The sequence below is a fragment of the Rhopalosiphum maidis genome, chromosome 1, assembly GCF_003676215.2.
Source record: "Rhopalosiphum maidis isolate BTI-1 chromosome 1, ASM367621v3, whole genome shotgun sequence".
NCBI lineage: Eukaryota > Metazoa > Arthropoda > Insecta > Hemiptera > Aphididae > Rhopalosiphum > Rhopalosiphum maidis.
The window spans coordinates 56,756,556-56,775,070 of NC_040877.1; the positions used below are offsets into that span (position 1 = coordinate 56,756,556).

General features: G+C 27.7%; 2 protein-coding genes across 5 annotated transcripts; one reads left to right on the plus strand and one right to left on the minus strand.

The window, feature by feature from the left end:
• Positions 1-1,552: 1,552 nt before the first annotated feature.
• LOC113549665 (probable serine/threonine-protein kinase DDB_G0280461) lies at positions 1,553-8,319 on the minus strand. 4 transcript variants are annotated; one of them, XM_026951065.1, is made up of 10 exons: positions 8,067-8,316; positions 5,992-6,301; positions 5,630-5,678; positions 5,392-5,538; positions 5,170-5,252; positions 3,809-4,067; positions 3,512-3,728; positions 2,411-3,028; positions 2,053-2,243; positions 1,553-1,997 (listed from the first exon to the last, which is right to left on the minus strand). In XM_026951065.1, exons 2-10 carry the CDS (start codon positions 6,285-6,287, stop codon positions 1,785-1,787), a joined length of 2,073 nt encoding a protein of 690 aa, XP_026806866.1. In that variant the 5' UTR covers positions 6,288-6,301; positions 8,067-8,316; the 3' UTR covers positions 1,553-1,784. The 4 variants fall into 4 exon arrangements, with proteins under 4 accessions (XP_026806866.1, XP_026806867.1, XP_026806870.1 ...); XM_026951066.1 differs by having other exon boundaries at positions 1,856-1,997; positions 2,076-2,243; positions 8,067-8,317; XM_026951069.1 differs by lacking the exon at positions 1,553-1,997 and having other exon boundaries at positions 2,101-2,286; positions 8,067-8,319.
• A 630-nt stretch (positions 8,320-8,949) lies between these two features.
• On the plus strand, positions 8,950-18,284 carry LOC113553530 (helicase ARIP4). Its single transcript, XM_026956901.1, is given in 14 exon segments — positions 8,950-9,775; positions 9,838-10,016; positions 10,085-10,813; positions 10,900-11,284; positions 11,359-11,817; positions 11,820-11,866; positions 11,933-12,160; positions 13,213-15,756; positions 15,825-16,041; positions 16,220-16,695; positions 16,970-17,130; positions 17,202-17,362; positions 17,496-17,768; positions 17,853-18,284. Coding segments are annotated over 14 exon segments (6,675 nt in total). The 5' UTR covers positions 8,950-9,381; the 3' UTR covers positions 18,275-18,284.
• Positions 18,285-18,515: the final 231 nt, after the last annotated feature.

Here is an 18,515-nt window from a genome sequence, read left to right on the forward strand (position 1 = left end):
AAAAATTGTAACTATGTTACAGTAACGAGTAACACATGTTACATTACTACTCAACACAGCAGTTATTAACAATCAAAAGTTAATTATATTATTAATATCCATTATTATAGTTACAAGTTTACAACCCTCAACTATTTCCCTAGTTACTCCACAAAGTGCACCAACACAATCAATACCTAAGTTATTATTTCTATATTCTGTTAGATAGACAAACAAAATAACTCTATAAATAATATGTAATCATCAATAATTAGTCTACTAAAATTCTTACATATACATACTTGCACTACTAATAGATATTTAGTATTTTTGTTTATGGATGTTATACATAAACGAGATAATCCATTTAATTCTCTTTGTTTCAGAAAACCATAACATTTTGAAAATATAAATTTCAAATAATTTTAATTCATTAGAACAAACATTTTTGGAAATATTTATATTTTTTATTGTTATAATTTAAGTTTTTTACTTTTTTGAATAAAAGCATACATTTTTAACAAAGCAGAATATTATTTAGAGTATTTCAATCTATCAAAATCAAATTTTGGGCAAGCAATTACTAGTTATAACTTATAATACTTACGAGTATTTAAAGATTGATGACTGGAGAAGTGGACATAAGTTCTATAGGGCACTTATTAAAACTATAAATGTTTCTAAGGTATAACTTATTAAATAACTTGTCCAAAATCAAGGGTGTCCCACTTTTCTTTACCAATTTGTGTATTATGGTATACTTTTTCAACTAAAGAAATCATTGTTTTAGTAAATTTAATGTTTGTTGTGTTTCGTAGCATTAATGAATACTATAATAATAAATACTAGTTCATCATCGTGGTCTATAGACTCTGGTACATGTTTGTTGTCGAATTTTTTTTCAGTGCTCTTGATGTCTTATATAATATTTTGTTGAAAATATACAGTTAATCATATTATGATACCATCAGTTTTTTTTTTACTAAGTTTGTGATAAGTTACACTGAATGAAGAAAATTATTACAGTAAGTTATAACATATTATAATATAAGATTTCTGCGGGCACTCTTGTCCAAAATACGGTTCTGATGCATATTGAAAAATCTAAAAAATATTCTACTCTTGGAATATAAAATTAAAAATACATGTTGTCAATAAAAACAAAATTTTAACAACTTAAAGTGATCTTAAAAATATAATAAAAAATTTGATAGTTATGTATGACGAGTGTGTTAAACAGATCACTTGGTATAGTATTTTTTACAAATAAATCAATCAACCAGCATACTAAGAATTTATGTAATTGGGTAATTGACAACTTTTTCATAAAAAATTGAATTAGGCATTCATTAGAATAAAAAAATATTTACTCTATAAGTTAATAAGTAACTATATACCTATGGATAATTATTTGTTCCATAACAAAATCTTTCTATTTCCTTCATATAAACATTAAATAGAAAAATAAAACATACAATAAAAATAGTTCTTTTTAATTTTGAGTTGAACTTTCTAATTGTATAATAGTTCTCTGAATAAAATATTTAAAAAAAAAAAAAAAAACAAAAAAATTACATAAATAACTTCTATACACATTTAAAATCCCCACATGCTTACCAAAAAATAAGAAACAAATGGCAACTATTTTAAATAAATATCATTGTTATGGTTAAATATACATTATACTGTTTTGGCATTTTGTAGTACCTATGACTAGATGAAACAAATTTTGGAAAACAACCAACCATAAAAAAAAATAATTAAAAAAAAAATTTTAATGGTAAGTAGCACCCTGAATAGAAATTTTATTTTCTATCAAAAAGCTTTAGTTTTGACCTTACAGCTCCTTCACAAACTAAAATACGTTTGCCACAGACATTTGGACTAGTTGTGTTTATTGCTCGTCGTAAAACTCCAGATACAAGACCTGAACGTCTTGGTCGTATAGAGGGTTGTGTTTCTCGTTGACTCTGTTTTTCTTCAAAATATTCAACAATTTTACTTATATGTCTAGTTTTCTGAAATAAATATTATTATGAAAAATAAATACTTTTTTTTCTTTTTTTTAATTACTTGATGGCTTTCCCATTCATTACATGTTGATAAGTCTTCTGAACTATGATGCGTATTATTATGTAGAAAACAATAACCACCAGGTCTAAGATGATGCTCATCACCAGTGGAGTCAAGGAACAATGACGATGTAGCTGAACCAGATGACAATGTCACTGATGAAGCATTGGTTGTATGCTGACATTCAAGTCCTGCCAAAATGTTGTTCATTAATATTGATCTTGCTTTCGTTTGCTAGCCACACAGCAAGAAAATAACCGAACACATAAAACTGTTTTTTAAAAGTGTCTTAATATTCTTAATATTAGAATCACTTATAAGTAAAAAATTTTAAAAATATTAATAAATATATCATTACCTGGTAAACAAAAATCATCACAAACACTACTGTAAAAACCGGATTCGCATGAGCCTCTCCGTCTTAGATTTGCTACACCAGAGTTAACAGGAATAGTGAGATCGGTCCAACATGAATCAACTGTTACAGTAGGAAATGTTTTAGTAGTATTTTCTATATTTGTTAATGACATCCACCGTCTTCCACTAGCTCTAGACATTAGAGGAGATGTTGGTAAAGATGTAGAACGACATTTTTTTGAGGATTTATCAATGTTTCTAAGTTTTCCTTTAGGTGTAGAAGAATCAGCAATAAGTGTACTACCACTTGATACACTTAAAGAACACCGTCTATCAAGTTCCACATAACCAGGTGATGGCAATTCACAACATGATGAAAATAAATCTGAACCATTTGTTGAAGCAAGTATCTTTCGAACACCTTGAAACTTAGCATCCAATTTATGAAAGGGATTGGATTTGGACGGGCAAGGCTTATAATGAGGATCTTGGCGACACATACTTTCACCCACATAACGTAGAGGTTGAACAAAATGACATCGGGCTTTATCTGATGGAGCAGTATGTGCTGGAAAAGCCAATATTCCTTCATCTTCTGATAATGATCTACTATGACACACTAAATCAAACAAAATATTATTATTTAATATAAATAATTTACATTGTATTATTATAAATTATAACATTTTAAGTATTAATGAACACAATAGAATGCTTTAAAACTTTGACTGCTGACTTTGACGCGTCGTCAACAAATCGTATTTGTTCTATGTGGTGGGTTTCGACAACCTGTAATACTTTCTGACCTTTCCCAATAATACCAGCATATAATAAGCTATTTGTGCTTGTGCCTTCACATAGATAAGAGGTTGAAATTGTTTAATTTGTGGTGGTTTGAGATTCCTGGTATTTTTATATTATTATTATACTTACTACTATTATTACAAAAATGTTCCATACAGGGAAGTCTCATTTAGGTCTAACCATGCCACAGTCAAAGTGTTAAATTCTTTATGAACATTTGGATTATTAATAATTATTGATATTAATGGATACAATAAATAATAAATATTAAATAATGAAATAATACTTTTGCAAGTACATTTTTTGTGATTGTTTTCTTCAGGCCCATTATTCTGTAGCAGGAACTCTTCACTTCGTGCTTCTACCATCGCTGTTGAGCAAGGATTTGACCGAGTTGTAACAACTGGACATCTCCGTGACCCAGATAAATTTGAACTTACAGTAAGTGGAAAAGCAATAGCTTCTTCAAGTTGTTGAACAATCTCTTTAAATGTTGGGCGTGATTTAGCATCCAACTTTAAGAAACATAAAATTAAAAAATTAATTAATTACAATATACATAATACATAAAAATAAGGTTGAAACATAAACTTACATGGCAGCAAGAAAATGCTAATTTAAGAAACATAGTAGGTGGAGGGCAAGATGAACATAACTCAACAAAAGCTATATAATCCAGGCCAAAATTTTGTGTTCTAGGTAAAATATCTGGATCTGCTTTCACTCTAGCGATAATTTCACATAACACAATTCCATAACTAAAAACATCACTGCTCTCATTATATACATTGCCTTTAACACATTCTGGTGACATCCACCAAGGTGATCCAACTTGCTGTAACCTTTGTCCTTTTCTAATAAATAAACAAAAATAAATTACTAAGAAAACAATTATTTCATTTTATGCTTTAAAAATAATTTAGATTTATAGACATAATTAATTATCAACATATGTTAAAAAATAATTATGGTTAAATGAAATAAAAATAACTCATTTTTTTAATTAAATTTGTATTTCTTTAAAATTTTTTTTAAAATAGATAAATTTTAAATATGGTGTATATAAAATAGGTACATATTATATAATTTTTTGCAAAAAAATACAAGAAATTTAATTAACATTACTATATTTTTAATAAGATTAATAAAAGTTATTTTGCTGAAATTAAAAAAATAATAATCTTAGATAATTATTAATTTGTGTATTTTCTGAACCTTCTATCACGCTTGCAGTTTCTGAACTAATAATTACGTGTGTGGGTTAAAAATTTGCAAATAGTTTTTTTTTTCTTACTTACATATTGTTTTGTATCAATGATAGCAAAAACGTATTATAGAATATTTTATTATATTGCTATACATAATAATAATTAATACATTTGAGTGGTTTTTGACAAGTTTACTGTAATATATTATAATATATTTCAAAATATATTTTCCTTATAATTATTATATAATGTGATAATATTATAATGTGTTAAAACTATATTTAGGAAGCTAGACAAGATAACAACATTCAGATAATTAAGATAAAAATAATAGGATGATAACTATAAAACGTGGGATAATAAATTACCCACATGCGTTGTAGAATGTTAAATACCTAATGATATTGACTAATTTTGAGTTATTATTATTAGAAAGTTACCAATTTAAACTTCTAAGGTCTTAGAATACATCAAATCAACACAAGAATTAAGATTTAATCATATGTTATTCTCACTATATTTTCCCTGATATTAGTTTCATATAATGAAATTTAAATTATTATTTTTTAAGAATCAATGTAGACAAATAACAATATTTTATTTGACATGGAAATATGAATATGGATAATTATTTTCACATATCACATTATATATCACGGCACTTTAAAAGCATATTTTATAAGTAACAAAACATATAATATAAGATATTAAAAAAAATTAAATGCAAAATAAAAATTATATAACTCACTTTGGTATTTTTGCAGCTAGTCCAAAATCAGCTACAACGGCAGTCAGATCTTTAATTGATTCATTTTTTTTAATTAAAACATTCTAAAAATTTAAAATTATTTGATAATATCATGTTTGGTATATTTTAAACAATAATGTTAAGTAATGTTAAACAATAATGTTATTAGGTTTAAAAAGGAATTCAGGATTTATAATTTAGTTAAATTAAGTTTATATTTACTTTTGAAGTTAAATCACGATGAAATATGTCTCTTGAATGAAGATACTTCATGCCCCTTGCAATATCAAGACTTATTTTCATTCTTACTTTAAATGATAGGTCAATATCAGACTCAAGTAATTGTTCCAAACTTCCGCCATTGATATACTAATAAATATAATTTATTTACAATTTTAAATGGGTACTTTAAAATAATTAATATTGAACATTATAAACAAATAGGCAATATTATAATTACCTCAGTTAATGCGTGGAGTTGTCCTTTATATACACAAGCACCTTCAAATCTAAAATAACAATAAACAATTAAATAGATGTTTATAAATTATAGATAATAGTTGTATAATATATTATTATATCTACTGTTACAACCAATAAGTTATTACTTATTGGTACAGCCAAACAGGAACAAAAAGTGCAATATTTTATGTGCTAATATACAAAATATAAAATTCACTAAATTAAAGACTATTCTATACAAATTTCAATTGCATCTATGTAATTCTTGATTACAACAAAATATGGAATTATTAATACATTTTCTCTAGTCATTTTAAAAACCAAAGTGTTTAACCATAATAATATTATTTATTTTCATACCCAAGTATGTTTGGATGTGAAAGTTTGTTCATAAGCTGCACTTCTTTTAGCATATTGAATCGATTAGATTGTTTGATATTCATTTTGAGTACCATTACTTTTCCAGTGGTCCGGTGAGTAACACGGTACACTTCAGAGAAGAAACCTTCACCAATACGTTCACTAACAAAATCATCTAAATTTGTAAGTGAACGCACAGCATGTTTAAGAGCACAACAAGAGTTGCCTTTTAATCGACATCCTTCTTTAAGTTGGAACTCAGCCTTCTCTTCCATAGTAGCCACGTAATTTGTCATAACAATTTAATAACCTGAAAATATCAACAATTAGTCTGAGATATAACAGAAAATATAACTATTTATAATAGAAACTGCTGGCAAACATTTTAAATAAAAAATTGTAAATGTAGCATTACAGTAAACAACAGGAGATTGAAATTTAACTTACAAAAAAAACTGTTAATTAGAACAAGTACTTTCAATTGTCAAACAAGCCTAATGTACTAACATAAAAATATTTTTTGCTGAAGAAAAAACCAAATTTAAAATAATGGATATATTTGGAGAAATAATTAACTGTAAACTAATAAATGTATTTAAAAATATTACTTAATTTTAAACTTCTAAACTAAGGATGAAAATTTAAGTGTCCTAGAAATAAAAGTAAAGATAGTATCTAATTAATATTGGGTAAAAATAACAACAATAAAAATATAGTGTAATTATATCATATATCATTGCTCTTAAAATTTAAGTTAATACTGATTTAAAGTAGATGGTATGAATAGGTTAGTGGTATAAACTCGAGTAAAAATAAGCAATAGTTAAAATTGATTTAATTATTTTGAAAATGTCATTGTGTAAGTATGTAATATTTTTTTGAATTAAAACAAAATAACTAGTAGTTATTCTTCATTTAAACTTCTAATTCCTCTAAATAGAAACAGATTTATTAGTTTTAAAGCTTATAGAAAGAGCTGTATTTTAGTTTTATCGAGCAGACTACCAAAGTTTATGTAAGAAATAAAAATAGATAAATTTACAGATATGAACATTACATACCTATATTATATTTAAATGTTTAATAAATAGTATGTAACAAAAACTACTGTGATATACTTCTCATTTCAGATAAGTATTCAGTGTCACCGATTTTAGTAAATGTTATACACATACTTATATCTAAAAATAAGTTTTTTAATTATATTATATTGGTAAAATAAAATAAAATTGGTAAATTTTAATTAATTAAAAATTATATTTAGTTTGAAAAACCATACATTCTATGCTTTAAACTTTATTTATTGTATATTTATAGTGCATTGTAATAAAAATTATCAACAAAAACTTGTTAATTGTTTTTGATATTTAGGAAAGTGATAAATCTGAACAGTTTCAAAAACAAATTTTAAATGTTGTAAAGTTTCTAAGTATTTAGTTTATTAAACAATGCCAAGGTAGTTAACATTTATTGTTTTTAAAATATAATTTAGTGATTATAAAACATTAATAGAAGAAAATAAAAAAATTGATAACAATTCAAATTTAAAATAAATAAAATGTTTATAAGTTTTATTTTAATGAATTGCATTTTGAGAAGGTAATGTGAGTCTTTATTTTGAATACAAATGTAATTTATTTTATATCAAGGTTTTTTTGTTTACAAATTTAACTATAATACATATGAATATCAAGTTGATACTATGATTATAAATGTATTTTCTTATAAAATAACAAAATATAATTAAACAAACTAATAGAATGACTCATTTTATTTAAAAATAGAGGTTCTTAGCAAGTATGAAGTAACATTAATATCATTGACTTCCTTTAAATTAAATACTAATTTATTGTTATGAATTGAGTATCTAATAAATTATATTCACAATAATTGCAAATAAAAAAATTTAACCATATTTTAAGTATTGATTAGTATTGATATATATCTACTTAACTCCTAATATACATTTGCCAATCATATCTTTATCATTAATGTTTTTGTTTATATTGATGAATAGTGGTTATTAAATTGCAATAGGTAAACAGTGCTATATTAAAAATATACAATTGACTTACTGGATTTTCTATTGATTCCAAGTCCATTCTAGGAATTTTACTTATTTTATAATGCCAACTAGGTAGAGTAATTATGCTTAAGACAAATTAAATAGTACAATTAATAATAAACATTCACGCAAATCGATTAGTTGTTAAATGTTACTCAATTTTTCGCACTATTGATAGAAGAAAATGTAAAATTATGTAAACGAATAATGTATATGTATACTGCAGAACACAAAAAATGACAAATTAATGAAAATTGCTTAGAAAATCAGATAAGAATTAATTAAATCTCATTTCTCATAACTTGTTAAATTTTTTACGCATACACACTTTTCAATACTTCATTCATGTCAACATTGCAGTGTGGCCAATGTTAGCGGACGTAAACTTGTCACAAGCTTTCCCTTTTTTCGTGAATCGAATTACACTATTCAGTATTTACTAAAATTACTTATTGAAACTTTAGAGAAAATCATAAAAATTCGTCTTATTACTGAAATCTTTTTGAAAATTTGAGATTTCGAGATTGAACATTGATAGTCATGGTAGACACTAGTCTAGATCATCAATCGCGCTCCCGCGGCTCATTAACCCTAGACAGAATTCTAAAGAATAAGCTATCCGTCCCCTCGTCAACTACACTTTTGATGTGCATCGCAGAATTATAATCTATTCTTTTCATAATTCTAAATACTATAAATTAATATTTTATTATTAAAAATACGGATTTTTTATCGAAATTAATTTTCATTTAAAGACAATAATATCATTTTAAACCCGTAATTTCCTGAATTCCAACAGCCGTACGTGCAATTGATAATATATAATCATAAAGAAAACAATTAGGGGCGGGAATAATACCTGTTCACCCACACTGTAGTTGCCCGGAGATTAATGTTTTCCAAAAAATATATCGAATGTAGAAGAAAATGGACGGACGCAATAATAATAATATTGTTAGAATTAGTTAATGTTTTAAAGACCATAGTGATTTTTTATATTTTATACCATCGTATCGATTTTGAGAGAAGTTTTCAAACAGTCGACGATATTTCGACAGTTTACGGTACTTAGTTTAATCTCAAATGCCGTGTGTCCTGGTCGAGTTTATGATAGGGACCCGTGAATAAAACGTCTTGTTGTTTTGATAATATTATTATTTTATTATTATCTATCTATCTATCTATCTATCTAATAGTTATTAGTTATTCGTATTCCTCTATTGAATGTTTATTACTTTATTAGTAGTAGTGTTGTTAGACGTGAACAAACAGTTTTAAAATAATTTATCGTATCATGGAATTAGCTTTAGTACAGTGATTTCCTAATGGATCCATTTAATTTATCACGATACGCGAATTTAACTGTTCAAAGGGTTCAACCACCTGAAGAAAAACCATTGCCTAAGGCTGTAGAAAATGAAGAAGATGAAGAAGATGACTGTAGCGAAGAAGAAGATGAATTTAGTGGTAGCGAAGAAGATACGAATAAAACTCCAGAAATTTCAAAAACTATAGATAATTCCGAAATATCTGATATTCCTACAGAAGTTGATAAAGATATTGAAGTTAAATTAGAATCAGAACATATAGAAAATGAATCAGAAAACGAGAGCAAAAACAATGAACAAACTGATGAAGAAATTGAAGCAAATTCTAAACGAAAATCTGGCGAGGAAGAAGATGATCAGACCCCGAAAAAAGCCAAAATGAATGAAGAAAGTATGTACCTATATTTTATTTTAGTTATAAATATTTTTTAAATAATTTATAATTTTATTTAGGAACTAGTGACGAAGATCCAGATAATCAAGCAACATCAGAGAAGCGACCAACTAATTTGAGAAGAAATATTCGTGAAGTGATGGACGAAACAAAATTAGATGAGTCGACCTTGGCTGCACAGAGACAAGAAATGGAAAGATTACGGCGAGTTCAAGAACAACAACGTATTATTAGAGATGTATGTAAAATAAATGGTTAATTTTTAACAAAACTTATTATTGAATTAATTATTTTTTTAATTATTAGGTCCAAAAACAAATTGCAATCAATAGACAAAATTCTAAAGCTCAGGATCGCGTTATGTCTTTGCTTCAAGGTGGAACTACATCATTAATTAAAAAAAGTTCTACGCCTACTGAACCACAAGTTCAACCTAAACCTAATACAATTGTTATATCTACAGATTCTGGATCACCACAGATATTTAATAAAAAGATGTTAGAAATATTAAAAAATCAACCAGATGCTTCAAAAGAATGTAATGAAATTGATAAATTATCATCTATAGCTTCAAAACTTGGAGATGTTAATGAACCACACATGGTAACGTCCTCTGTTTCAATTGCTCCAATAAAACCAGCAAAAATAGCCGAAGTTGTAACTATAAGTAGTGAAAGTGAAGAAGAAGAAGTTGAACAAAAACCTCAAAGCTCAGATGATGATTGTATATTAATATCTGGTGACGAAGAAGAAGAAGATTTAGCTGATGATGATACACACAACAGTGGGATGCATACAAATGATGCTTACAATTTACCAGATGAATCTGGGCGAGTTCTTATAAACGTTGGCCATCCAGATAATGAGCCGGATGTTTTCTTAGCTCCTCAAATTGCGCGTATAATTAAACCTCACCAAATTGGTGGTGTACGATTTTTGTATGATAATGTGGTTGAATCTCTTGAAAGGTTTAAATCTTCAAAAGGATTTGGGTGTATACTTGCCCATTCAATGGGATTAGGAAAAACACTTCAGGTAATTTATTTGGTACTTTCCTAATTTCTAAAAATATAGTTTTGCATGTTTGATTATTTCAAATCATTTAAATGTTATTCTTTTAGGTTGTTTCATTTTGTGATGTTTTTTTAAGACATACGCCAGCAAAACATGTATTATGTATTATGCCTATAAATACTTTACAAAATTGGATGGCCGAGTTTAATATGTGGCTTCCACTACCTGATGATCTTAAAAATTCTTCAGAAAATACAAAAAATAATGGTGATATTATTTATAGACAGTTTCCTCTATTTGTTCTTAATGACTTTCATAAGACAATATCAGCACGGGGCAAAGTCATTGAAAATTGGCGGATTGAAGGTGGTGTTTTATTAATGGGCTATGAGCTTTACAGACAGTTAACTTCTAGGAAACCAAGAAAAAAACGAAATAAAAAACAAATTGATGATGATTTTTATGATGAAAAAAATAAACCATTGCTTGATGGTAAGCAATTAATTTAAATATCATGAAATATTTTTAATGAAAACATTTAAATAATTTTTTCTTTTATTTTTTAGAAATGAGAGATGCATTAGTAAAACCTGGACCAGATTTAGTAATCTGTGATGAAGGACATAGAATTAAAAATAGCCATGCTTCAACTTCACAATCTCTTAAAGAAATTGAAAGTCGTCGACGTATAGTGTTAACAGGATATCCATTACAAAACAACTTATTAGAATATTGGTGTATGGTAGATTTTGTTCGTCCAAATTACTTGGGAACAAAAACTGAATTCAGTAACATGTTTGAAAGACCTATTCAAAATGGTCAATGTATTGACAGTACTCCTCAAGATATTAGGTTGATGAGACATAGAGCACATGTTTTACATTCCCTTTTAGAAGGGTTTGTTCAGCGAAGAAGTCATTCTGTATTAGAAAAAACATTACCACAAAAAGAAGAATTTGTTTTACTTGTTCGTATGACTCCATTACAAAGATTGCTATATGATCGATTCATGAATGAGGTTGTAAGAAAAAAGCTGTACCTAATCCATTAAAAGCATTTGCAGTTTGTTGTAAAGTAAGTTAATTACAATAATTAAATAACAATATTTAACTTACATGTTTTATTATTTTACATCTTTAGATTTGGAATCATCCTGACATTCTTTACTATTTTTTGAAAAAACGTTCATTGGATGAAGCTGAAATTGATTTAGATCTTGAAGAAGCTAGTACACCTTTGGGTACACCTTTAGGACCTACCCCAGCTACTTCTCCTTCTGCAGCATCTAAACGTTCTAGAAATCGATGGCCAAAAGGAGGAGGAATGAATCCTAATTCCAAAGAATTAAAAAACAATCCAAATCGCAAGGTAATTAATACAATTATACTACTACATTATATTATTTATTTTTCTAAAAAAACATAGAGTTAAATTTAAGGCATTAGTAAATTAAAATACAATGATTACTAATGGACAAGTATTAATAGAATTATTTAATTATTATCAAGAAATGTGTAGAATACATAGGTATGGATTAATTCTCATCCCCAACTCCACCACCACCATAAAAAAAAATTATCAAACCACTTAAAATATTTTGTTAATTATTATAATAATATATATATTAGCCCCAATCTGGATATGTTAGATCTATGAAATTCAAACTAAAAATTTTTTCTTGAAATGCATATTTTATGTTTGACACTGTGGTGTCGCTAGAATTTTGATTTGGATCGACTGATAATTTATAAGATGGGAAAGGCTTGTTAACTAGCACCCTATACAGAGTTATTCTTTTATCAAACAACACTCATTATTTCAAAAAGTATTAACTTTTTTCAATTTTTTTTTTTCAAAATTTTTAGTTTTAGCTTTTCTAAAACTATGTAAAATATATATTGAATATGCTAATGCTGTGGATAATGAATATATATTCACAAGTATTTTACAATTTTCTTAAAATGTTGAAAAAGGCTGCAATCCCCACAATTCTCCTGGCTATTTTATTGGTTTGACATGTTGATTAAATTAAAATTTATTTATTATAACCACTTTGGATTTTATTATAAATCATAAAAAATATAATTGTAGTTATTAGTTCATAATTACAGATAATAAAATTTAAATTCAACTTTTCTTTGAAATTAGGATTAATATTTGATTTTGATATTAATATTTAATACATCTTAATAATAATGACTTCTTTTATCAAACAATTTTACTATTAAAACAAAACAAAAATTAATCTTATATCTTTGTTGCTTAACTTAACTATATATTATATATAAAAAAATTGTATAATCATGATAAAAACCATGCATTACTTTCTGAACTTTTGATGTAAGAAATATTTTTCTAAAAAATAGTATTGTTAACATTTATCTTTTATTTAAATGGTTTTTAATTTAAATTAATTTCAGAACATAAAAAAAGATCAAATGAAAACCCCAGCTGTAGCAACGGTTATGCCAAATACAAGTAATAATCAACTTATTACTCCTACTACTCATAATCACGATACTTCAACTGTTACTCAATCTATACAATCTAATCAATATGATGATTATTCTCCTCAACCACAACAATATGGAAGTCAAGGGAATTTCACTAATCAACAATTGAACAATTTTAATCAAAATTATAATTCTTCTTATTGGAAAGAAAGTGGACATTTTTACCGAGGTAATTCAGAATATTATCAATCTAATCGAGGCACAGAAACAAAAAGTCAATATCCATACCCTCAAGATCCTAGATTAGAAGTTGGAGAAATAAGAATGGTAAAAAGTGAGCCAAGTTATCAAAATTATGAAGAAACCAGTTTTAGTGGTTCAAATGATCAAAATATTTATCAAAATCGTGGATTTAACCAAGATATTACACAAGGAACACAGGAATCCGAACAACCTATACCCAACCAAGGTTTTTCTTCAGATGTCCAAAAAGTAAACCAAGGTCATTTTCCAGCTCTGGGAATAAACCAAGAGATTATACCTTGTCAAAATATTTCAAATATTCCAGGACTGCAATCAGATAATATTGATCAAATGTCAATGTCAAAACAAAAACCAAAAAATATTCGAAATCGAAAACCTACTATAAATAATAAACAAATACAAAAAAATCAATCAATGATTGTATCTAATTCAGGTACCCATATTGATAATAATTGTAACGATAATGATAGCAGCATAAAAAATCAACATGTAATATCTAGTTCTAAAGAAGTATCATTTAGGCAAGCATTTAACCAAGGAAATAGCCAAGAAGTCCTTTCTAATAGCAATCAAGAAGGATTGTTTACAAACAATCAAGATGTCTTAACAAGTACTAATAAAGGAATGTTTGGAGGATCTTCAAGAAATAATGAAGATATTCAATTTAATAGTAGTCATACATCTTTAACAGAAAGTAATAAAAGTATTTATGGAAGTGGCTTAATAAAACAGGGAAATGACAATAATACTGGTATGGCTATTAGTTTTGAGGGTATATTTGACACAAATCGAATCATGACAAATCATCAGAAACCCAACTTAAATCACCAACGTTTGCAAAACTCTATTCCTACCAATATAAATTCACAGAGTATTAATAATACCTTGAGTAATAATCAAAGTACTTTGAACAATCAAACTATTCAAAATCAAGTAACTAATCATCAAATAATTGACAATCCAAGATTAATGAATAATAATCCTGTTAATCAAGGGGTTAGTAATCAAGGAATGATGTTGTGTGATACTAATAATCAAAGTCAATTAACAAGCAACCAAGGAGCTCAACATACTCATTCAATGACTATATCACACGAACATCAAGAAATCAATCAAACATTTGTCAGTCAGCAGCAACAACAACTACAACACCAACATCAACAACAACAACAACAACAGCAACAACAACAACAACAGCAGCAGCAGCAGCAACAACAACACCATCATCGAGAACAACAACAGTATCAAAATTCAGATAATGTATTAGCAAATCGTGGCCAGATTCCAATTAGGGAACCATTTATGAACCCTGATAATTCAAGTAATAACTATAGCAATTACATGTTAGAACCTAGTCAACATATAACTAATCATAATTATGGAACTATGCTACCTGACTCCTCATTTCAAAATCCAAATATCTTGACCGACCAGATGTTACATGACCAAGAAATGTTGTTAGCTAATGATCAGGCAATGTTAAGTGTTCTCAACTCCACAACTGACGCCAACGAACAGGCATTATTGTATAATGCTATGGTTGGCCAGCCTGATGGACAAAGTTTGCTTGGTCTTTTAGAGCCACCAAACATGTTGAACAATCAAATAAATGAATATCAGCCAGTCTATGGGCCACTGCCATCTAACATCAAACCCGGGTTACCTGGAGGTGCTAAAACAGATCCTGAATCTAATCAATATTCAAGAGCAACTAATATGCAACAAATTAGTGGAAGAGGAGTTGGTTTAATGTCTGTAGCTCATAATCAAAATGAAGTGAAAATGTATTCAGAATCCAGTCGTTTTAATGTTTCGAATTCTAATGAATCTTATTCAAGATATTCAAATTATTCATCTATGTACCCTCCATACACTCCAAGTTCTAGTACTCCATTGGGTAGTATATCTGATATACTAGATAACATTCCTGGACCTGAACGTACATATCAACCACCTGAACGTAAGAATCCTGCACCTTGCACTATGACCAGCCAAGACGTAAATCCATTACCACCATTTCGTTCGTTAGACAATAAAACTAAATATGAGTATGGTGGAACCAGCAATAATATAGATATTGATCAATCTCACGATGAGAAAAGTACTTCGTTTTCTATAAACAAAGAACCACGGTCTATAGAAGATACAATGGATCCAAAAATATCAACACTAGAGGAAGGTGAAATAAAAAATCCTTCACTTTTAATAAAAAGTGGAAAAGAAGAACCTGGAATACCATATGATTGGGTAAATTATTACATAATTATCAATTTTCAATCTATTACAATATTGTATAATGATTAAATTTGTTTCAGGCTGTTGAATTATTTAATGATTATGTACCTGGTATGATTGAAGCTTCAGCAAAGATGTCATTGTTATTTGCTATTGTTGAAGAATCTGTTCGAATTGGTGATCGTGTTTTATTATTTAGTCAATCATTGTTCACATTAGACTTAATAGAAGAATTTTTACAACGAAATAAAATACCTGGAAAAGATGAAAATTGGTGTCGTAATTGTGATTATTATCGTAAGTCCAATATTATTTATATTTTTATTTTATTTTATTATTGGTTTTAGATACAAGTTTTAATTTAGACTTACAATTATATAACTTAAATAATAATAAGATATTAATATCTATTAATATTAATTATCATATTATTCAATAGTATCAAAATAAATAAAAAATAATTCATTATTACTAGGTCTTGATGGCAGTACCTCTGCATCTGAACGTGAAAAGTTAATCAATGATTTCAACATTTGTAATACGGTGCATTTATTTTTGGTATCAACACGTGCCGGATCATTGGGCATTAATCTTGTTGGAGCAAATAGAGTAATTGTGTTTGATGCATCATGGAATCCTTGTCATGATACTCAAGCTGTATGCAGGGTTTACCGATATGGTCAACAAAAACCATGTTTTGTCTACAGATTAGTAACAGATAATTGCTTAGAAAAAAAAATCTATGATAGGCAGATAAACAAACAGGTAATGGCAGATCGTGTTGTTGATGAATGCAATCCAGATGCTCATTTGTCTATCAAAGAAGTAACTAATTTATGTTGGGATGATGGAGAGTCTACGCCAATCAAAGATTTTTCAGCACTTAAAGATAATTATAGTGATGTAGTTGTAAAGTATATTGTTGAGAATCTCAGTTCTGTGTTAACCAAGGTAAATATTGTTACAAATTAAACATTGAAATAGAATTCAGCACTCCAAGAATTATTATCTTTTTATAACTCATATAACATAACCAATATAAATGTTAAAAATTGCTTCCAAACTGTATTATTAAATTATGAGTTTATGACCAATTGATGTCAACATGTTTTAGTTGTATTTTATCCATTCAAAAAACAAAGATAACAAACTTGAGATTGAAGTTTTCTTATAAGTCAATTACATTATTGATTATAAATTAAAAAGTTTTTTGCTTTATAATTAGGAACCATTTCAACATGAATCATTGTTTGTGGACCGTAAAGACAAAAAATTATCACAGGCGGAAAAAAGATTAGCCAAAAGAAGTTATGAAATGGAGAAAAAAGCTAACACCAGACCAATGTATTCATATTATGGTCAAAATACTGCATCTTCATTGTATAGGTTAGAATTGAAATGTTGAAATCTATATTATTTGTATCACCTTATTCAGTGCAATTATTTATTTCATATAGAAATCAAATGGGTAAACCAATGGCCAGTGTACGCCCAATGCAATCAATGTCTAATACATCAGCAGTAATGGCTAGCAGAAATGCTCTAAACCGTAGATGGATACCAGCTGAAGTCTGGCAAAAACAAGGAATGAGTGCTCAAGAAATGACTTTACCTCTGGGTAATTAATGATTGTTATTTAATTTATATTTTCTGTAACTGATCTACATCAGTCAACTTCAAATAGACCAACAAACAGCGAGTATTTTTATTTCTAAAAGCAAAATGTTTAACACTTGAATATTTTTTTTAAGATGTTGTAATTCCAACTAATGCTGGTGACCGTGGTTCAATTGTACTAAAAGCTGGTCAAAAAGTGATGGTACTAAAAAGTCCTAAAGGCATTTATATGCAGTTGGAAAGCGGAAAAATAATTGCTATCCGTACATCGGCTAATAATAAACCTAATAACCCAACAGTACCAAGCCAACCATTTATCCCACAACAACAATCTACTCATCCTTCTACAATGACATATAATAGGCCACAGTCACTAGAAAGTAGTTTTAATCCAGGACTCAAAAACGGTTAGTAACTATAAAGTTATTTATTATTTACAATATCTAATATATATTTTCGTAAAAATATAAAATTAATGTTTTATTTTTTAGATGCTTCTATGCAACAATTACGTAACCGTTCAAATTTATTGAGAAATAATCCTAGCATTTCAATAACGCCTAAACATATACCACCACCGTCAAGATCTGTTCATTCTCCGTCATATATGCCTCCAACCCATTCGTCTGCTGCTGTTTCACAGTCAACATCACCTGCAATACCATCGTCTTCATACCCTCCCAAATTACCATCTTCAATAACATTATCAAAATTTGACCGACCTCATAAATCATCTGAAATAGGTATACAGGCCGATTCAGCACCCAGTTCATGTTACGGACCTAGATATCCACCTGACTATCCAAGATCATTTGATAAGTTTCCTGTTAGGAATGAATACCCCCCAAGATTGCCTCAATCTTATAATAATAATTATCCACCGCAATATCACCGTCCCTCTTCTTCGCAATAATGCAATAAAAATGTATTGTTTTTATAATAAGACTAAGTTTTATGTGTACATTCATCAATGTAAATACTAAATATATATATAATATGTATAATATTAGAAATTTTATCCTAAACAAAATATGTTATTTTGTACAAATATTTTATATAAAAAAAAAGAGAAAAAAAAACGTTTTAACTCAAGCAAAAATAACTTGTCAGTATTTTCCTAAACTATTTAAAATTTATACTTTGGATATTTAATA

Coding starts and splice junctions, on each gene's coding strand:
- LOC113549665 (XM_026951065.1), bottom strand. CDS start 6,287: ATGACAAATTACGTGGCTACTATGGAAGAGAAGGCTGAGTTCCAACTT. Junction 5,253..5,391: donor ATCGTGATTTAACTTCAAAA/GTAAATATAAAC, acceptor TTAAATTTTTAG/AATGTTTTAATTAAAAAAAA. Junction 3,029..3,511: donor AGAAAACAATCACAAAAAAT/GTACTTGCAAAA, acceptor TGTTTGATTTAG/TGTGTCATAGTAGATCATTA.